This window comes from Saimiri boliviensis, chromosome 4, assembly GCF_048565385.1.
Source record: "Saimiri boliviensis isolate mSaiBol1 chromosome 4, mSaiBol1.pri, whole genome shotgun sequence".
In the NCBI taxonomy this organism is placed as follows: Eukaryota; Metazoa; Chordata; class Mammalia; order Primates; family Cebidae; genus Saimiri; species Saimiri boliviensis.
This window is the reverse complement of record NC_133452.1, coordinates 151302938-151325342: the sequence shown is the minus strand read 5'-3', so window position 1 is coordinate 151325342 and position 22405 is coordinate 151302938. Positions and strand designations below refer to the sequence as shown.

The window sequence follows — 22405 nt, the reverse complement described above, 5'->3', positions numbered from 1 at the left end:
TACTGGTGTCCATCAAATGCTTGATCTCTTTTAGTATTTCTTTTTTTCTTTCTTTTTTTTTTTTTAAGCACCAACTGGATCCTGTGTACATACTCAAATATCTCTGTGTCCTAAACCAAACAAGGGGCTCATTTATTTTTTTCTGTCTGCGGTGTTGGTGAAAAGCACTTTTCCTCGAATGAGTACATCAGACAGGCATGCCTGGGACCAGCTGTGGGAATCCTGAGAGACAGACATGAAGCACTTCACTTGGAAATGCTTTCTGAGTCTTGACATTTAAAGTTCAATGGAACGAGGGATTTTTGTCAAAAGCAGCCAGCTGCAATGCAAAGTCATGCTTTCTAGGCTCAGTTCAAACGGCATTTCCCTTATTTTAGCCGCCTGTATGACAGTCTCCGTTTTAAAGCCAATTCTGGTTTAAAGGTGACCCTACCCTCAAAAATCATTAAATAGTAAGTGGTCTCACTCTAATTTTTCAGCTTCTCTCTGACTCTACAACTCCCTAAAGGGAAGGTTCTGCCGGCAGTCTGTGAGCTTCTAAAGAACAAAGTGGAATAAAATTTGCCTTCTCTTTGGGGAGGTCGTCTTTGGTGTTCTAACAACGCACGGATGAAGCCTCAACCATTAGAAAGGTTTTCAGTCGTTTCCGCACAGGCGCAAGTTAGAAACCTTGTGGCCTACCATTAAATAATAACAAAAGCTGCCACAAAACACCAGTGATCGCCATGGGCTTAGTCACTTACGTTTCAAAATGTTCCTCTGTTCCAGTTCCTCTGCAGTTGGCCTCTGGCTCAGCCGCCTACGGAAAAAATCCAGGAAAAGTTTTTGGACCATATCATAGCCTCCTTGGGTCATTAATCTCCTCGGCCCTTGCAGATACACAAAACAGAGTCAGTGGCTGGAGTTCTTGTTCCATCCTGTGTTCTGAAAGACTGACTCTCCCCACCACCGCCTCCTCAGTTCCTCAATTTCAAGCCCAGGAGAGGTATGTGCGTCATGTCACAGCCGCTGACCCCCGCCCTCCTCCCTCCAGCGGCCCCTCCCCAGCCCTGGCTCCTCCAGTGCCCCCAGGCATGTGGACTGCAACTTAGACGTGACTCTTTCCTTCACAGAAGTCCCTTTCTTTCCTTGTGGCCTCCTAACTTGGGGACCATGGCCTCTTGCCTCTCTCTCCCTTGAGGCTAAAACCTGTCTTCTGCCTCTTCTGTGCAGACCCAGTCGGAACATAAAGAGGCCTGTGGCCATGGGGACATGTGAGAGAGTGTGTCTGTCTGCAAAGAACAATAGCTGCTCTTCTTCTGGTCCTGCTCTTCTATTCCGGAGCCTTAGAAGACGTGAGTGACAGAGGAACAGAAATGACACTCCTGTGGCCAGGCATGAAATTTAGCCACCGTAAGTGATACATCATAGCCAGGGCATGAGCCTGCGATGACGCCATGGGTGGAGGCAGGGACAGGCAGCGGGTGGCATGTTGTGACAGAAGTAGCCAAGGAACGGGCATGGCATCTGAGGGGAGAATGTCTGTATTAGGTCCCAGGAATGACTGACATGGACTCAGGGGGCCTAAGCAGGAACAGACAGCTGTACCTTTGAAGCTCTTGGTAATTATTTAACAACCCTGCAACTATCCGACATTCCACTTCACTCATTGGGATGAAGTGTGTCGGAGACTAAATCATTGTGGAGAGAATTTTAGGCTTCTCAGAGACCTCAGCTGGGATCTAAGGGGTAGTGAGGATGCTCTCTCAGTTGTGGAAGTTGCAGTCCCTCCTTGGGAATTAGAAACTGGCAAAATATTCACATCCCGAAATCTGAAGAGAGACCCTACAATGAAAATATCAAGTGAATGAAGTCTCCAAATATAACTACAGTTGGTTCTCTGTATCCATGAGTTCCACATCCTTGGGTTCTGCCAAGTGCAGATGGAAAATATTAAGAAAACAACGACACACACAAAAAAGCAACAGTCTAATGATTATTGATACAGCATTTATCTTGTATTAGATACAAGGCTGTATAGCCTGCAGAACAATGAGCCAGTTAAACTTCTTTATAAATTAGATATTATAATTTAGAGATGATTTAAAGGATATGGGAGGCTATGCATAGTTTTTTGCAAATACTATGCCATTTTATATAAGGTACTTGAGGATCCTTGGATTTTGGTATCCAAGGGAGTCCTGGAGTCAATCTCCCAGAAAAGACTATATATTTAATTCAAAGCTTGTTGTCCTTTGTATTTCTCTTTATTGCACTGTGCCAGAATGAATTGCTTCTGTGACATTCCAGTGTTACCACCACACATTGTATATAGGGAATGGGTTTCAACATCTTACATAGTTTGGATATTTGTCCCTGCCCAAATATCAAGTTGAATGGTAATCCCCATTGCTGGGGGTGAGGCCTGGTGCAAGGTGCTCGGATGGGGCTCCCTCATGGCTTGGTTCTGTCTTCTTGACAGTGAGTTCTTGAGAGATCTGGTTATTTAAAACTACGTGCCGAAACCTCATCTCTACTAAAAATACAAAAATTAGCTGGGCATGGTGGTGCATGCCTGTAATCCCAGCCACTTGGGAGGCTGAAGCAGGAGTATCACTTGAACCTGGGAGGTAGAGGTTGCAGTGAGCCAAGATTGTGCCACTGCACTCTAGCCTGGGCAATAAAGTGAGACTGTCTCAAAAGAAAAAGAAAAAAAAAAAGTGTGTGTGGCACCTCCCTGCCATGTGATATGCCTTCTTCTCCTCCTTCACCTTCCTTCATGATTGGAAGCTTCCTGAGGCCTCCCTAGAAGTCAAGCAGATGCCAGGACCATGCTGCCTATACAGCCTGCAGAACCAGGAGCCAAGTAAACCTCTTTTCTTTATATATTACCCAGTCCCAGGTATTTCTTTATATTAATGCAAGGATGGCTTCATACAGTGCCAGAGAAAGGAGTTTTGGTCACATTACCTGCCTGTCAAACCTATAGCACCCTGAAAGTGTGGGAAATTGCATTCCAAAGTATTCTTAAGAGTACAAAAACATTTTCCTATTATTCCTTTTCAAAATATCCCTGTGGTATAATCAAAACATAATTGTCTTTGACCCAGTTCCTATCACAGAACACCCAAAACCCTTGGAATTTCTGGAGTCTCAGAAGTATATTGTGTTACTTGGAATTGAGTCCCTTGGGATCACACTAGAGTTTGTGCTAATTTGGTGACAGGATGGGGCTGGCCACCAGAAGGATCACATGGTTAGAAGCCTGGACTTTCAGCTGGGAAGCGGGAGGGTAGGGGCTAGAGGTGAAGTTCTATGGAAACTCTTAAACCACAAGATTAGATGAGCTTCCAGGTTGCTGACCACGGGGCTGGGGGGCACTGCAGGAAGGGTGGCACCCAGATGGTGCACAGAAGCTCTGCCTCTCTCCCCCAGTACCTTGCCCTGCCCATCTCTTCATCTGGCTGTTCATCTGTTTCCTCTGTAAGAAACTGGTAAAATAAGTGTTTCCCTGAGTCCTGTGAGCTGCCTTAGCAAATTACTTGAACACAAGGAGGGAGTTGTGAGAACCTCAATTTATAGCTCGTGGGTCACAGGTGACAACCTATGACTTGGTATTGGCATCTGAAATGGGGGACAGTTCTGTGGGACTGAGTCCTTAACCTGTATGATCTGATGCTATCCCAGTAGAAAGGGTCAGAATCAAATTGAATTACAGGACGCCCAGTTGGTGTCTGCTGAAGTATTGCTTGGTGTGTGGGGAACTGCCTCACACAGAAGCGTGTGGGGTCACAGAAGTATGTCATGTTAAGTGTGAGAGTAGAGTGAAAAAAGTTTCTTTTTTTTTTTTTGAGAAGGAGTTTAGCTTTTGTTGCCTAGGCTGGAGTGCAGTGGTATGATCTCAGCTCACTGCCACCTCCGCCACCTAGGTTCAAGCGATTCTCCTGCCTCAACCTAAGTAGCTAATTTTTACCATGCCCAGCTAATTTTTTGTGTTTTTAGTAGAGACATCCTTTCACCATGTTGGCCAGGCTGGTCTTGAACTCCTGACCTCAGGTGATCCACCTGCCTCAGGCTCCCAAAGTGCTGGGATTACAGGCATGAGCCACCAAGCCCAGCCAAAGTTTTTTTTTTTTTTTCTTTGGGATCCCATTAAGACATTTTTGATCCCCATTGACAAGGGCCAGCTGGATGTTTGGAAATTCACAACATTAGAGGGTCTAAATTTGGACGCGGTCATCTTTGAGTCCTTTCTAAAATAGCATTCTCACGCTGCGGGAGGAAAGTGATGATTATACAACTGAGTGAGCTAGTGTCAGAGGTCTGGAATGCAGCTCATCAACTACACTTTGAAAGATCTTAACAGCTCTTTCTCACCTGCCAGTTAATTTTCCCTAAAAATACTTGCTTCTTTTATAAGGGATGCACAGCCACTTTTATGGACTGGTTTGGCAATACCCAGGCTTTCAATGAAGCTAAGCTTTGGGGGCACTATGTTTTGAGAAAGCCTTGTAAATGTGGGTGGCGCCTGCATCTTGGAGGTTAGGCCAGTGTTTTGGAGTCTTATGCAAAGTGTCTGTAGACTACAATGTTCCCTCATCAGCTCAGGCTGTGCCAGCCATTGTTTTCATTACTGAACATGACAACTGGCTCTGTGGTGTGTGTGTGTGTGTTTTAATGGGTGGTCATATTTTGAGGAGGCAAAACTGAGTGACTAGACTCTGATCAGAGAAAATTGTTATTAAGTAGGCTGCTTTATAGTCAAACACAGCTAATTTCAAAGAGGTCCTCTGTCTGTGTTTCATTTCTCTGGAAAGGGACTGAGAACATCAAGACTAATCATAGCTATAAAATGCAGCTGAGCCCTCCAGAATGGCATGTGCTATAGTTAGTTGTTTTGACCTTGAAAATGAGATTTGAGAGAAAAATGATATGGTGGCATTGTAATGACAAAGCACTAAGTAGCTCAGGAGCTAGGAGGTTTGGGGTCTAGTCCTAGCGCTGCTCTGAACCTATGTAGCTCACACAGGGTATCAGATCCTGCCAGGCCTGTCTTCTTTTCTCTGCAAATAATAAATACTAATAAGCTAAAGCTGATTTAATGCCTATAATGTAAGGGTATTGTTCCAAGCACTGTGCGTATTTCAATTCATTTAATCTTTATGTCAAGATGTTTAACTGATCCAATTATAAAGTCTCCTTTGCTCTGGGAAGTTACATATTTGTAGATTTGGGGATTAGGATGTGGACATCTTGTGCAAGGGTGGTATTTTGTCCGCCATAATCACGATACTTTACTAGTCAGAAGTTGCAAACTGACACCTGGTGCACTGGATTTGACTCTGTCAGTTCTCTTTGGCATGTTCAGAGCTTACACTTTTTTTTTTTTTTTTTGAGATGGGGGTCTCACTCTGTCACCCATGCTGGAATGCAGTGGTACCATCTTGGCACACTGCAACCTCTACCTGCTGGGTTCAAGTGATTCTCTTGCCTCAGCCTCCTAAGTAGCTGGGATTACAGGCACCTGCCACCATGCCAAGCTAATTTTTGTATTTTTAGTAGACATGGGGTTTTGCCATGTTGGCCAGGCTGGTCTCAAACTCCTGACCTCAGGTGATCCACCCGCCTCAGCCTCCCAAAGTGCTGGAATTGCAGGCATGAGACACTGAACCTGGCCGGTTACACTTTTTTTTTTTTTTTTTTTTTTTTAGCCTGAATGCCTTTAGACAGAGTGTGTGTTCAATTAGCCCAGTCCCCAGGCCTCACTTAGATAATACAAGTGAGCACACTCACATCTATCTTGCCTTTTTTTTTTTTTTTTTCCAGATAATTCCTGGCCCCCAAGGGACTCTGCGTTTGAGACCTCTGGATGAGATCATCAAGTGATAAGAATTCCAATTTTCGTTTTCCTAAGTCTTTCATCTGCCAATCTACCCAACATGAACTAGGGGCCACATAGTAGGCCAGGCACGTTCTTAAGGGGCTCACAGACTGGAGGTGTACATCTGTGATTACAATGTGCATGGTAAAACTGGATCGGCAGTTTTCAAGGACTGGAATGTAATAAAATATCCTCAAAACAATAAGCAAGTTGGGCATGACTTAGACTTTCACTGCCCATGTAGAAGGGACTGTACATTCTTGCAGCATCTCAGCTGGACATCAAGAGCTGAGTCAAACAAATCCATTCAGCGGTGGCATGGAAGTGGGGCTGGCTGGGCACAAGGCAAAACTGTGAAGGGGATAAAGTGCCTGTGGTTCTGCCTTGACTCTGGTCCCTGGAGTCTTCTCCTCTCGAGTTCTTAGAATTATGTCATTACTCTTGCTCTATCTCATCCTGTCAAGACTTGTTTTAGAAATTGGTGCCAGAGAGTTAGCTGCATTCAAATGTAAACTCATTCTTCATTTAGCAAGTTACTTATTAGTGCCAGCTCTGTGTCAGGTTCTATATTAGGTACCAGGGGAGTACAGTGATGAGCAAAACCAGTTCTGCTCTTCTGGAATAGAGAAGATTGGAAGAGGATGGGGGGAGGGGCGGGTCACCATTAATCAAAGAGCCACAGAAGTAAGTGTAAAATGTAGCTGGAGTAAGGGCCTCCATGGTGAGGTGCTTGGTGCAGGGATCCCTGGATCTGACCAAACAGGCTTCCAGGAGGAAGTGACACTGTGCCCAGAGCGCAGGGATGGAAGAAGGATGCTCCCTCTGGGCAGAGAGTAAAGGGAGAAGGATGGTGGGAAGGAGGGCAGGGGCCAGATGCTGTGGGTATGATTTGGATCTGTGTCCCCACCCAAATCACATGTCAAACTGTAATCCCCAGTGTTGCAGGTGGAGCCTGGTGGGAGGTGACTGGATCATGGAGGTGGTTTCTCATGAACAGTTTAGCACCAACCCCTTGGTGCTTTTCTAGTGAGAGTGAGTGCATTCTCGTGAGATCTGGTTGTTTAAAAGTATGTAGCACACTTCCGTCTTGCTGCTGCTCCCCCTATGTGAGACCCCTTGCTTCCCCTTCGTTTTCCACCATGATTAGAAGCTTCCTGAGGCCTCCTCAGAAGCAGATGCCAGCATCACGCTTCCTGTACAGCCTGCAGAACAGTGAGCCAATTAAACCTCTTTTCTTTATAAACTCCCCAGCCTCAGGTATTGCTTCACAGCAGTGCAGAATGGCCTAATATAGCTGCTTCCAGGATTTTGATCTTCTTTTTCTAGGAGCAATGTGAAGCCACTGAAGAATTTAAGTTTCAGGGTGTGAGAGGAGAGGCATGAATGAAATGATCAGACTTACAATGGAAAAAGATCACGCTGGTTGTTATACGGAGAAGGGATTGGGGGAGGCCAGAGGTAACCTGAGGAGAGGCTTCGGGAAGCTTGGCACAGCTAGTAAGAGACGATGGAGGCTTGGGTGAGGCTGTGCGGCGATGTGCAAACTCTTAGAAAGTCATGTAGACGCAGCATATGAGTGGACAGGAAGAAGCAGGTGTGCAGAAGATCTCCTTAGGTTTTCTAACTCATGCAACTAGATGGATGGGAATGCTGTTCACTGAGGCAGGGGCATTGCAAGAGGACCAGTGTGTCTGTGAAGGAAGAAAACCATGAATTTGAGTTTGGATCTGTTTCTCTGTTGTCAGAATCCTCCTGAGACACATGAATGAAGCTGTCATGTAGACAGCAGGGTACATTTAGCTCTGTGGGGAGGAGAGGTCTAGGCCAGTGAGAGAGTCTGCAATAGAAACAATATTTGAAGTCATGAGTGTGGAGAGAGTAGAGAATGGGAATTGGAGAGGGCTTAGGACGGAACCCTGCAGAATTCCAGTATTGAATGCATGGACTAGAAGATGACCCTGCTGTGGATTCTGAGGAGGGGCAGTTCTTGGAGGTAGGATAAGGACTAAAATGTCATATCATGGAAGCAAAGTAATGGGAAAGAAAATACAGTAACTAATGCTAAGGCTTTCTGAAGTGGAGTCAAAGGTTGCAAGAGGATCACACTCACACCTGCTGAAGGTCAAACCAAGGGATGTTCCAACAGACTCAGTTAAGCAACTGAAGTGAGCCTCTGCTGGCCTTCAACACCTTAGCTGAGAGTACTGTCATTAACTAACCAATCACAGCAGGTTTGTGATTTAGGATTTCTGCCTGGCTAATGAACTACTTCTGAAGATCACTTAAAAGTGTTTCGTGACAATCCTCCATTTAAAAAAACCAAATCTCACCTGCAACCTGTGTTATTGGGCACTCTTCAGGGCTTCCCTGATTTGGTGTACCCCAACTGCCATTCTTTGCTTCCCAAATAAGTGCTATCTGCTTTGACCTCTATGTCAATCTTTTCGTTAACAGTAAGACAATAGGTATGGCCAACAGAGTGCTGAGTGCTGGCCGGGCACGGTGGCCCACACCTGTAATCCTAGCACCTAGGGAGGCTGAGGTAGGCGGACTGCCTAAGATCAGGAGTTCGAGACCAGCCTGGGCAGCATGGTGAAACCTTGTCTCTACTAAAAATACAAAAAAAGCTGGCCAGGTATGGAGGTATGCACCTGTAGTTTCAGCTACTCAGGAGGCTGAGGCAGGAGAATTGCTTGAGTCTGGGAGGTGGAGGTTGCAGTGAGCTGAAATAACACCACTGCACTGCAGCCTGGGTGACAGAGCGAGACTCCGTCTCCCAAAAGAAAAAAAAAATTACTGAGTGCTACTGTAAGGTTAGATGAGGCCTGAAAAAATGCCCACTAGGTTTAGCACCATGGAAGCTATTACTGACAATACCTAGAGCCCCTTCAGTGGGGTGGCAGGAAGAGAAGCCAGATTGGAGAGGGCTGGGGTCAGAGGTGTGAAAATGGATGCAAGGAGGATGGAGGACTCAGCCATGAAGCCTGGCTTTGAAGGAGGTGAGAGAAGTGGAAGTGAAGGAGGCTGTGGTAGAATTCGATTTTACTTATTTTTTTCAGAGATGGGGCCTCACTCTGGTCACCCAAGCTGGAGTGCAGTGGCACCACCTTGGCTCACTACAGCCTCAACTCCCTGGGCGCAAATGATCCTCTCACCTCAGCCTCTTCAGGAGCTGAGATTATACGCATGCCTCACCATGCCTAGCTAATTTTTAATTTTTGATAGAGTTGAGGTATTTCTGTGTTGCCCAGGCCAGTCTCAAACTCCTTGGTTCAAGCTGTCCTCCCACCTTGGCCTCTCAAAGTGCTGGGATTATGGCTGTGAGCTACCACACCTGGACACATTTTATTTTATTGTATTGTATTTTTTTTTTCTCAGACAAGGGCTCACTCTGTCACCCGGGCTGGAATGCAGTGGTGCAATCTCAGCTCACTGCAACCTCCACCTCCCAAGTTCAAGTGATTTTCCTGCCTCAGCCTCTTGAGTAGCTGGGATTACAGGCATGTGCCACCATACCCAGCTAATTTTTGTATTTTTAGTAGAGATGGGGTTTTGCCATAGTGGTCAGGCTGGTCTTGAACTCCTGACCTCAGGTGATCTGCCCACCCCTGGCCTCCCAAAGTGCTGGAATTACAGCATGAGTCACTGTGCCTGGCCCAAATTTTATTTTTTAATGGAAGAAAATGGGGCATGCTGAATGGAAAAGAATCCAGATTAGGTGGTGGGGAGTGAGTTCAATTACCTCAGCATAGGAAGAAGATAGAGATGGTAAGAGGCTTACCCAGTTAAGTCTGTTTACCCCACATTCCTTTGTCTCTAACTGTTTACTCATGTCAACTTTGTGCAGGATGGTCCTCTCAGGGGGAGATCAAAGGGGAATTACCCATTAACGGTGTTTATTCTGGGCCCTGGAACCTAAAGCTTTTATCATTTGTAAAAGCATTCTTTTAATCATCTTAATTATCCACAAGTGTGTTGACTTAGAACCTCTGTTATGAAATCTTTACTGAATAAATGTGAGGATGGGACAGGGGGTCTTGGTTGACTGGCTGCACGAGCCCTCTGAAAGCAGCCAACAAGCATCCCTAACCCACTTTTATCACTGAAATGGGCATGAGAGTGCATTTATTCATACATTGTTGAGTCAGGGTCCGCAGGCCAGACCTCTGCAGGTGGTAACTAGTGTCTCAGGTGGTGACCCTGACATGATTGAGGTCACAGGTGGTGACCCCAACATGACACTCACCACATCTTGAGAAGGCAGGAGGGCTTGGGATCCAAGGGATGGAGGTGGCTTTATTTTTGAGTGGAAGAGGAACAGCTCTTTCCTGGGACAATGGGGAAGCAGGACAGAGTGGATTGCCTGTAGATGTGCAATGTTCAGTACTGGAATTATAAAGGAGTTACCAATTGGTAGCTTTTGCTTATTCTTTCAAGTTGAACTATACTGAAGATGAGTTATTTTAGCTTAAAATATTACCTTTCATTGGGAGATCTGTCCTTGAACAGAGACAAATTCATAAACCCAAGGCATAAAGCTCCAGCTTTGGAATTCTAGTCATCAGAGTTTATGGGGGACACCCAGGGCATCTTGCCATCTTCACCAACAAAGTAGCCATCTGCTCAGCTCATTTTATGATCGATCTACCTGGTGCATCTATTAAGTATTGGTTAAGAGAAAGCTGAGCAGCAGAGCACAGTGACATGGTCACTTGTATGAATCATCCCAAGGAGCTGATAACTCCAAGAATCAAAGTTAAGATGTGTTGCAGTAGCACGCTCAGTGTAAGCAACTCCAGCAAAGATGCCTTCTGAATAGACTGCATCTCCCTTGCTCCCACCTTGCCAGTAGATTTAACTCCTTGTATCTGATTAAAACTGACAGTAAATTAAAAAAAAAATCCTGACTACATATCTATACGTAATCACTTAGCTAGGTGTCAAAGGCAATGATTTTTTGGAGATAAATTTTTATATAAAATGAATCATCCAAAATTAAATGTTTAATGTACTTTCAAGTGATGTTAAGTAACTTTGTTAATATACATGTGACCCTGGTTTATAAAATATCTCTGAGCAGTGAAATGGTTTCCATGCCTCAAATAATTTTTTCTTTCCCATGCACTATGGCTAAATAATTCTCCATTTATGGTGAACTGAAAAGTCTCTGGGTTTCTGTTTAAATGCCACATGCCATCAATTGCCATATGTGAGTTTTCTATTTTCTTTAAAAATTTAAGATTGGATCTTGCCTCTTTTTCAGTCTGAACAATGCTGACTATAAGAAATAATCAAATAAATGGAAGCTTTCTTTTTGCATAGACAGATTGACAAAAACAAGAAAAGTCCAAAACAAAGGACACCAGTTTTAACCTTGGAAAAAGATGACTGGTAGAGAATGTAGCAGCAAGATGCCTTAAATGTATGCAAAGCAGGCAGCATTGTCTTTGCACATTACAGCATTTCCCTAGAGAAGTGACAAAACCCTTGTAGGTTTTGCTGGTCTGACTTGTTGAGGCCCACAGAGATTAGTTCTGCTGCACAGAGCTAATGGGCTTTCTGCCGGTTCCAGAACACCAAGGTCACAGCTTTCATTAGCATTTACAACTGCTTATTATTTTGAGGGCCCTGATTCTAAAGTCTGGATCTCTGAAGCTGTATCTGCATTTCAGGACAAGGATAAAACAGAATTTAACTTGGGTTTTCTGCATCTCAGCACCAGAGGGAGGTAACTGCATTTTCAGACAGATGGAAAGAGAAAATGCAAAAGACCTCGTGGAAAATGACGGAAAATCAGGTCCTCTCTCCAAAAGGAGGAGGAGATGGGGTTTTCTAACAGGCATCCTAGATGGGAGACTGAACAAGCGTAGATGGGCATGGTGGGACCAGGGGAAAGGGAGAAGCGCTGAATTCTACCCCCTGCACATCCTTTGGAAAGTTCCTCCCGAGAACCTGTGAGTTCCATAAGGATTGGGGCATTTCTGTCTGGCCTTGGTTGTTACTATACCCCCAGTTTCTAAGAGAGCATAGAGAGCATGTTAGATGCTCATTTAGCAACTAACCCAGATCCCACCAGTTCAGATGCCACACATGCTCCTTGGATAATCTCATCAACACTCATGACTTCCAATAGCATCAATATACGGATGATTCCAAAATCTAAACCTCCAGTCATGTTTTTGAGTTCCTGATCACCTTTCTAACTTCTGTCTTATACTCCTGTGGGTTATGAGACTTAAAGGGTCCCGAATGAATTAATTCATCTTCTTCCCTCATACATCTTCCTCTCCAAGTAGTCTTGCAGGGGGTCCCAGTGAGATGCCGAGGCTGTGAAACTGGGAATCATCCTGTCTAAACTTCACTCTTGACGGCCAATCAACTGCCAAGAGTCCTACACCCACGCCGTCTCTCATTCCACACACCACCACCTGGGGAAAGCAGTCCATCAGCATCTCTCCCAGTTGCTGCCAGCCTATCCCACTCTGGTCCTCCTCTAGCCCAGAGAGAATGATCTTTCTAAAAGACTGATCTGATCACACCACTCTCTGCTTGAAAAGTAAGCCATTACTGTGCTCACAGACAGAGTCAAAACACTCCACGTTCTGGAAGATTCTTCATTATCTGGCTACCTGTCAAGAATCTCCCCATCCTATCCTTCACACAGAACCATCTCTTCTTGGTTCCTTTCAGATTTGCATGCCTTTCCTCACAGCTTTACCATTCTTTCTCTTCCTCTTTGGCTGGCTGACAGTGATGATAATCTCATCAACACTCATGACTTCGATATACAGATGATTCCAAAATCTAAACCATTATCTGGCTACCTGTCAAGAATCTCCCCATCCTATCCTTCACATTATAGCTTAAAGCTTCAGTATCACTTCCTCTGTCTGCTAATCTCTTGGGTTAGGTGTGTTACAGTGTGCAACAATATTCCTGCATGTCCCATACCCTGGTGCTTGTTATACTTCCTTTTATTGCCTGTCCTGTTCACAAGACTCCAAGGCTTACACTCTGTGAGGCCGGGGCCACCTCTCCCTCACTTACAACTAGGAATGGCTTCCTGCGCCTAAGATCTCAGCAGGTGCACAGAACACCTCCACACCCCAATCCTGCATGGAAGGGCTTTGTGTTTGGGGTTTAATGCTCTGTTGCCATTTCAAACTTTTCTATATTTTTTTGAACAAGGAACCTCTCACTTGTTCACCATGACATCTGCAGAGCTTGGCACAGAGTGTGGTAACTACAGACACTTAAAGTTTGTGAAATAATTCAATGGATGCTACTCCGTGACTTTCCCTTACCTGTGACCTTGACCACTTTCTTGGTTCTTTTCTTAGGGCAAACAAATGTATTCTCCATTAGAAATAAAACTCATTAAAACAACAAAAAACAACAAAGCTGTCCTTTGCTAGCCTCTTCCTCCAGCTCACCCCTCTCACTGGTCTGCTTTTGGCTGCCAGACCTCTTGAAAGGGTGGTCCAGGCTAGAGGCCTCAATAATCCTCCAGTCTGGCTTCTGTTCACACAGCTCTATGGGCTGGTTCTTAGCAGGGGTGATTTTGCCTCCTAGGGTGCATTTGGTAGTGTCTGAAGTTATTTTTGGTTGTTGCACTTGAGAGGGTGCTATTGACATCTAGTAGGTAGAGGCCAGGGTGCTGCAAAACATCCTCAAATGCACGGGACAGCCCCCACCACAAAGATCATCCAATCCAAAGCATCAACAGGGCTGAGGTTGAGAAACCCTGCTCTACTGAATCAGTTCTTGATAAGGTCTGATGGAAGATGAATTAATTCATTCAGGACCCTTTAAGTTGGTGATTTAATTGTCTAATCCAGTGACCTTTTAGAGCCCTCATTTTACTAAACCTTTCTCTATTATATGATACCTTTGACTAAGAGTCTCATATTTTTCTCTTCATATTTCCTAGTTCCTGCTCCTTAGCAGATCTCAGGTGTGATAAAAGCCCAGGGGTGCCCTTTCCTTCAGAGTGGCTTTGGGCAGTATGATGCATGCCAGGGACCAGCCTGGGTCAGCGTTCTGTTGAGCAAGTGTGAGATCTTGAATGAGCTGGCACTCCTCTCTAAGCATCAGCCTTTTTGTCTCTGTATGATGGAGCAAAGACAATCCTTTAACGGCCAGTCCTGGTCAAACTTCCTAGTATTTTAGTGCTAAGAAGAGGCAGAAGAGAAATTGGGAGGTGGAGAGGACATAGCTAGGTTGTTTTACTCCTCTGTTAACAGGCTTCTGTGGCCTGATGTTGCATGAAGAATAACACTTGAACTCACTCCACACCACATCTTGCAAGTCAGTGCAACATGGCTGCAATGCCTCACTGACCTTCCCTCCCTTATGCACAGTAGGACAACCCAGCAGCACATTCACCGTGTAGGGAAGATGAGATGCCTCCTCTGATTCTACCAGGCAGAGGTGGTAGTTCTGTCTACAAAACTTGACTATGGCCTTATCCATTACATTGATGATACCTGTATACATCAAGATCTTCTCACTTGGGCTACGAATGCTTCAAAAACACAAATTACATCTTATTTATCTCTGTGTCCCCAGTACTTAGTATAGCAGCTGGCACGTAATAGGGGCTCATTCCATTTTTTTATGTTAAAGAAATTAATAAGCTCTCACCCCTGGAGTTGTGCTCATGGGATAAATGAGAAGGCTGGGGCTTATACGAAGGCATTCCTGCCACAAAAGAGGGACTGCTGGGAGGGCTGAATAGAAGTTTTGATTTTATTCCTCAGTACTATGACCTTTTCTCTCTGCAAACTGAGCAGAACAACTCTTAATACTATTGATCCGCACACCTGGCTCTTTCCAGGAATTTCTGTCAATGATTTTCAAATTTCTGTCATTCCTAAGCTATGAACAGTTAGCCTGGCTAGAGGAGAGAGCAGAGAGGGGAAGATGGATCAGGACCCTGAGCCCTACATCCTGGCCTGCCTGTGGCACTCACCAGAAGGTCCCTTGAGCACATGACACCCCCTTACCCCTTCACGCCCAGGTTCACTATATGACAAATGGTCATAATGACATCTAGTCTGCCTGCCATGTAGGACTATCAGGGGTGTAAAAGGAGAATTAGATGTGAAAGTCCCTTTTAAAAACAAGTACAAAGCATGAAATACTATTTTTGGTAACTTGGAAAAGGTCCCTTACCTGAAATAGATAAACTGGTTACGCTTAAGAGAATATTTTTGTCTTTATTCTCTGGAGGCTATGGCCCCAGTGCGGTGGCCTGTGGCTAAGATGAGACACTGTGAAATAATAACCTGAGAAAGTATTGTAATATTGCTGGTCATGTTGAGTGGGAATCACTTTTGGAGTAATGATGGGACTGTATTACTAGGCATCAAATCCATTAAAAAACAAAACAGTAAGACAGTCGAGAGCCTGCATAGTGAACACTTGCAGTATTATGAGGATTACTGGACATGAACCCCACGTCAGGATGATTTTACTTTGAAAGAGTATCTGAGTTGCTGTAACAGAAATTAAGATAGTTAATGAAGTTAACCAATGAACATACTCATTTCAACAAGGCTATTTCTTACTTGAACAATCAATCAAAACGAGTGCCAAAACAATGGGATGCCGGAAAGCTCAGGAATACAGAAGGAAAGATACATGTCCAATACTCGACCACTTTACAGTGAGTGAGGAGATCTGGTCACCTTTAGCTCACCTCATCCAACCATCCAAGCATGTACTATATGCCAGAAATTGGGCTAGGCCTTCCGTTAGAGCTATATATAAAAACAACATCAGCAAGAGTGACCAGGCACAGATGATTTAAAAAATTCTGCCATCAAATATATACTATGCTTTATCTTTTGCTATTAGCCTCTCCTCACACCTTAAAAACTAAAATTTAGCCTTTCCTTTTCCCTGCTCCTTTCCAATAAAGAGCTCTCCTGGGTACCTTTGGTAAAAAACTAACAGTCCTTCTAGGAACACAAAATGTTTTTTAAATGACTCTCCGTCAGAATCTTCAGTAGGTGAATATAATCTGATCAAGGAAAAGACTGAGATTGAGGCACAGCTGCTGCACTGACACCACTGCTGATCATCACGCTTCGTAGACGAGTGGGAACAAAAAACCACACCGAAGTCACCACTTCAAGCCCGTCGTTGGTCCTCTTCCTACAGCATTGTGTCGATCTTCCTGATCTCTACTGTTTCCCATGGTTTCTATGTCAGTGGTTCTCAGTCGTGTAGCACATTAGAATAACCTGTGTTACCTTAAACCTGGGCCACATTCTTCACCAATTAAAATCAGAATGTATGAAAGTAGAGCTTAAGCACTGCTCTGTCTTTTTGAAGCTTCCCAGATAATTCAAACCTGCACTGACGATTGTAAAGAATCCCAAGTATGTGCCTCTCACAGTGTGGTCCCCAGCATCAGCATCACCTGGGTGCTCTTTAACCTGCAAACTACTGGGCTCCAGAGCTATTGAATCAGAAGGTCTGGGAGTGGGGTACAGCCATCTGTGCTGTTTTTGCAAGCTCTCTCCAGGAGATGCAAGAGCATGCTAAAGTTTGAGAACAGCAGCTCTGGATGCTATCATAAAAGGTTGAAGGAGGCTGCTTCAATAGGTGGGTGGACATGCAAGCAGGTAAGGATAGGGAGATGTGAAGATTTGGAGACAGCCTGCATATCCTGAAAGGGGTTGTCATTATTAACTCTGAAAAGAAGGAAGTCACTGAGCAATAAGGAAAGAAATAGCATGGGCAAAGTGTCAGCCTCCATCTACATAAGACAAAAGGCAGTCGGGAGAGCATGCTGACTGAGCTATTGCCCCCTACCCCGACATGGGAAGAGAGGGAGCTGTAAGCAGGAGCACGTGGGCAGGCCCCTTCCCCCTGACTGGAGAGAGAGGAAGCTGAAAGAGGGAGATGGCGGGGTGTGGCTGGGCGGGTCCCTACTCTCCCCCACAAACCCCAGAGGGCTGAAGCTCTGACTCTAGTGGGTTGCGCAGCCAGTGCCACAGTCAGAGCTGAACCATGAAGGGCACAACCCACCACTAGAGGGGTGGGACTGGGCTACATGTTTTAACAAAAAACACAGGAAGCCTACATAGCAACGGGACAGCATTCTTGACTACCCAGCAGCACCTACAGGTCAGCAGAAGAGGTGAGCCTAATCTCCCAGCATAAACAAAAAAGACACAGGAAGCTTCCCTAGTAACCTGAAGGAGTCCCTAGAAACCCAACAGCGCCTCCACAGGCAGACAAGCGACCTCATCAAGCAGCTCCCTGACACCACAGCCAGGTCAATCCACAAAGATGGGAAAAAAAAAAAACAGCACAAAAAAGATGAAACCATCAAAGAGCAGCTCACCTCTTCTCCTTCAAGGGATCACAACTCCGCAACAACACAGGATCACAACAGGACCAAGAAGGAGTGAGACAATTTGACAGAAACAGGCTTCAGAAGGTGGATAACAACAAACTTTTCTGAGCTAAAGGAACATGTTCTAACTCAATGCAAAGAAACCAAAAACCTTGAAAAAAGGTTAGACGAAATGCTAACTAGAATAAACAGCTTAGAGAAGAACATAAACAACTTGATGGAGTTGAAAAACATAGCACGAGAACTACATGAAGCAAACACAAGTTTTAATGGCAGAATCAATCAAGCAGAAGCATATCAGAGATTGAACAACTCAATGAAACAAAATGAGAAGGCAAGACAAGAGAAAAAAGGGAAAAGAAATGAACAAATCCTCCAAGAAATATGGGATTTTGTGAAAAGACCTACTCTATGCTTGATTGGTGTATCCAAATTTGATGAGGAGAATGAATCCAAGCTGGAAAACACACTCCAGGATATCATCCAAGAGAACTTCCCAAGCCTAGCAAGGCTGTCCAAATTTCAAATTCAAGAAATACAGAGAACTCCACAAAGATATTCCTCAAGAAGAGCAACTCCAAGGCACATAATCGTTAGATTCACCAGGGTTGAAATGAAGGAAAAAAGGCTAAGCACAGCCAGAGAGAAAGGTCAGGTCTCCCACAGAGGGAAGCCAGTCAGACTCAGCAGATCTCTCCGCAGAAACCCTACAACCAGAAGAGAGTGGGGGCCAATATTCAACATCCTTAAAGAACTTTCAACCCAGAATCTCATATCCAGCCAAATTAAGCTTCCTAAGTGAAGGAGAAATAAAATCCTTTATGGACAAGCAATTACTAAGAGATTTTGTCACCACCAGACCTGCCCTAGGAGAGCTCCTGAAACAAACACTAAGCACTGAAAGGAACAAGTACCAGCCACTGCAAAAGCAAACAAATTGGCAAAGACCAAAAATGCAATGAAGAAAATGAGTCAACTAACGGGAAAGAAAACCAGCCAGTAACAAAATGGCAGGATTCAATTCACATATAACAATATGAACATTGAATGTAGACAGCCTAAACACCCCAATGAAAAGACACAGATTGGCAAACTGGATAAAAAGTCAAAATCCATCTATGTGCTGTATTCAGCAAATCCATCTCACATACAAAGACACACATTGACTCAAAATAAAGGGATGGAAGAAGATTTACCAATTAAATGAAGAACAAAAAAAGCAGGGGTTGCAATCCTAGTCTCTGATAAAATGGACTTCAAACCAACAAAGATCAGAAGAGACAAAGAGGGACACTACATAATGGTAAAAGGATCAATCCAGCAAGAAAAGCTAACTATCCTAAATATATATGCCCCCAACACAGGAGCACCCAGATACATAAAGCAAGTTCTTAATGACCTAAAATGAGATTTAGACTCCCACACAGTAATAGTGGGAGACTTCAACACTCCACTGTCAATATTAGACAGATCAATGAGAGAGAAAATTAACAAGGATATCCAGGACTTGAATGCAGAGCTGGACCAAGCGGACTTAATAGACATATGCAGAACACTCCACCCCAAATACACAGAATACACATTTTTCTAAGCACCACATTGCACTTACTCTAAAATTGACCACATCATTGGAAGCAAATCACTCCTCAGCAAAGGCAAAAGAACGGAAATCATAACAAACAGTCTATCAGACCACAGCACAATCAGACTAGAACTCAGCATCAAGAAACACACTCAAACCTGCACAACCACTTGGAAACTGAACAACTTGGCTTCTGAGTGTTGACTGGATAAACAATGAAATAAAGGCAAAAATATAGATGTTCTTTGAAACCAATCAGAATGAAAACACAACTTACCAGAATCTCTGGGACACCTTTAAGGCAGTGTCGAGAGGGAAATTTATAGCAATAAATGCCCACCAGAGAAGAGAGGAAAGATCTAAAATCGACACCCTATCATAAAAAATGAAAGAGCTAGAGGAGGAAAATCAAAAAAACTCAAAACCTAGCAGAAGACAAGAAATAACTAAGATCAGAGCAGAACTGAAGGAGAGAGCTGCAAAAAACCCTTCAAAAAAATCAATAAATCCAGGAGCTGGTTTTCGGAAAAGATCAACCAAATAGACAGTTAGCCAGATTAATAAAAAAGTAAAGGGAGAAGTATCAAATAGATGCAATAAAAAAAGATAAAGGGGATATCACTACTGATCCCACAGAAATACAGAGATTACTACAAACAGCTCTATTCCCATAAACCAGAAAGAAATGGATAAATTCCTAGACACTTGTACTCTACCAAGATGAAACCAGGAAGAAGCTGAAACCCTGAATAGACCAATTACAAGGGCTGAAGTAGAGGCAGCAATCAATAGCCTATCAACCAAAACTGTCCAGGTCCAGATGGGTTCACAGTCGAATTCTACCAGATGTACAAAGAGGAGCTGGGTCTATTCCTTCTGAAACTGTATCAAACAATACAAAATGAGGGAATCCTCCCTAATTCATTTTATGAGACCAACATCATCCTGATACCAAAACCAGGCAGAGACTCAACTAAAAAAGAAAACTTCAGGCCAATATCCATGATGAACATTGACACAAAAATCCTAATAAAAAACTGGCAAACAGATTGCAACAGCACATCGAGAAGCTTATTCATCATGACCAAGGAGGCTTCATCCCGGGGATGCAAGGCTGGTTCAACATATGCAAATCCATGAATGTAAATCACCACATAAACGGAACCAAAGACAAAAACCACATAATTATCTCAATAGATGCAGAGAAGGCCTTCAATAAAATTCAACAGCCCTTCATGCTAAAAACTCTAAACAAACTAGGTATTGGCGGAATGTATCATACAATGATAAAAAGCTATATATGACAAACCTACAGCCAATATCATAGTGAATGGGCAAAAGCTGGAAGAATTGCCTTTGAAATCAGGCACTAGACAAGGATGCCCTCTCTCGCCACTCGTATTCAATATAGTATTGGAAGTTCTAGCCAGAGCAATCAGGCAAGAAAAAAAAAAAAGTGTATTCACTTAGGAAAGGAGGAAGTCAAACTGTCTCTATTTGCAGATGACATGACCGTATACCTAGAAGACCCCATCATCTCAGTCCAAAATCTTCTCAAACTGATAAGCAACTTCAGCAAAGTCTCAGGATACAAAATCAGTGTGCAGAAATCACAAGCATTCCTATATACCAATAAGAGACAAACAGAGAGCAAAATCAAGAGCAAATTCCCATTCACAATTGCTACAAAGAGAATAAAATACCTAGGAATGCAACTAACAAAGGATGTAAAGGACCTCTTCAAGAAGAACTACAAACCACTGCTCAACACAATAAGAGAGGACACAAACAGATGGAAAATCATTCCATGCTCATGGTTAGGAAGAATTAATATCGTGAAAATGGCCATACTGCCCAAAGTAATCTATAGATTCAATGCTATCCCCATCAAACTACCAATGACCTTCTTCACAGAACTGGAAAAAACCACTTTAAATTTCATATGGAATCACAGGAGAGCCCACATAGCCAAGACAATCCTAAGCAAAAAGAACAAAGCTGGAGGCATCACACGGCCAGACTTCAAACTATACTACAAAGCTACAGTAATCAAAATAGCATGGTACTGGTACCAAAGCAGAGACACAGAGCAGTGGAACAGAACACAGACCCCAGAAGCAGCACCACACATCTGTAACCATCTGATCTTTGACAAACCCAGCAAAAACAAGCAATGGGGAAAGCACTCTATGTATAATAAATGGTGTTGGGAAAACTGGCTATCAAAGTGCAGAAAGCAGAAACTGGACCCCTACCTGTCACCTTACATTCCAGATGGATTAAAGATTCAAACCTAAAACTTAACACCATAAAAACATCAGAAGAAAATGTGAGGAAAACCATCCAGAACATAGGCATAGGCAAGGACTTCATGACTAAAACAATAAAAGCAATGGCAATAAAAGCCAAGATAGACAAATGGGATCTAATTAAAATTCAGAGCTTCTGTACAGCAAAAGAAACCATCATTAGAGTCAATCGACAACCAACAGAATGGGAAAAATTTCTGCAGTCTACTCATCTGACAAAGGGCTAATATCCAGAATCTACAAAGAACTAAAACAGATACACAAGAAAAAACAAAAAACAAAAAACAAAACAAAAAAAAAACCCCATTCAAAAGTGGGCGAAGGATATAAACAGACAGTTTTCAAAAGAAGATATATATGAGGCCAACAAACCTGAAAAAATGCTCATCATCACTGGTCATTAGAGAAATGCAAATCAAAACCACACTGAGATATCATCTTACACCAGTTAGAATGGTGATCATTGAAAAATCTGGAGACAACAGATGCTGGAGAGGCTGTGGAGAAATAGGAACACTCTTACACAGTTGGTGAGAGAGTAAATTAGTTCAACCGTTCTGGAAGACAGTGTGGTCATTTCTCAAGGATCTAGAAATAGAAATTCCATTTGACCCAGCAATCCCATTACTGGGTATATACCCAAAGAACTATAAATCATTCTACTATAAGGATACATGCACACATATGTTCATTGTAGCCCTGTGTACAATAGCAAAGACCTGTAACCAACCCAAATGTCCATCAATGGCAGACTGGACAAAGAAAATGTGGTACATATATACCATGGAATACTTCATAGCCATAAAGAACAATGAGTTCCTGTCCTGTACAGGGACTTGGATGAATCTGGAAACCATCATTCTCAGCAAACTGACACAAGAACACAAAGCCAAACACCATATGTTCTCACTCATAGGTGGGTGTTGAGCAACGAGAACTCAGGGAGAGGAGCATCACACACTGGGGCAGTTGGGGGGTGTAGAGGAGGGACAGCGGGGAGTGGGGAGGGTGGGGAGGGATAACATGGGGAGAAATGCCAGATACAGTATGCACCTAAAGTGAAAATAAATAAATTAAAAAAAAAAAAAAGAGTTAAGGCCTAGACTTTAAAGCAAGCGTCCCCAAACTTCTTACACAGGGGGCCAGTTCACTGTCCCTCAGACCGTTGGAGGGCCGCCACATACTGTGCTCCTCTCACTGACCACCAATGAAAGAGGTGCCCCTTCCTGAAGTGTGTCGAGGGGCTGGATAAATGGCCTCAGGGGGCCGCATGCGCCCCGCGGGCC

General features: G+C 43.7%; 1 protein-coding gene and 1 long non-coding RNA gene across 14 annotated transcripts in view; one reads left to right on the top strand and one right to left on the bottom strand.

The window, feature by feature from the left end:
• Positions 1–22405, bottom strand: part of PHACTR1 (phosphatase and actin regulator 1) — a 600452-nt gene that overhangs the window by 17200 nt on the left and 560847 nt on the right. For all 12 annotated transcript variants that reach the window (XM_074398444.1, XM_074398447.1, XM_074398445.1 and 9 more), the window contains one exon: positions 744–799. In XM_074398444.1, coding sequence (XP_074254545.1) covers positions 744–799 — 56 coding nt within the window. The remainder of the gene's footprint in view (positions 1–743; positions 800–22405) is intronic.
• On the top strand, positions 750–10945 carry LOC104651268 (uncharacterized). 2 transcript variants are annotated; one of them, XR_744756.3, is made up of 3 exons: positions 750–985; positions 1213–1392; positions 5806–10945. It is a non-coding gene; the product is annotated as an uncharacterized LOC104651268 (long non-coding RNA). The 2 variants fall into 2 exon arrangements; XR_012517444.1 differs by lacking the exon at positions 750–985 and having other exon boundaries at positions 1074–1392.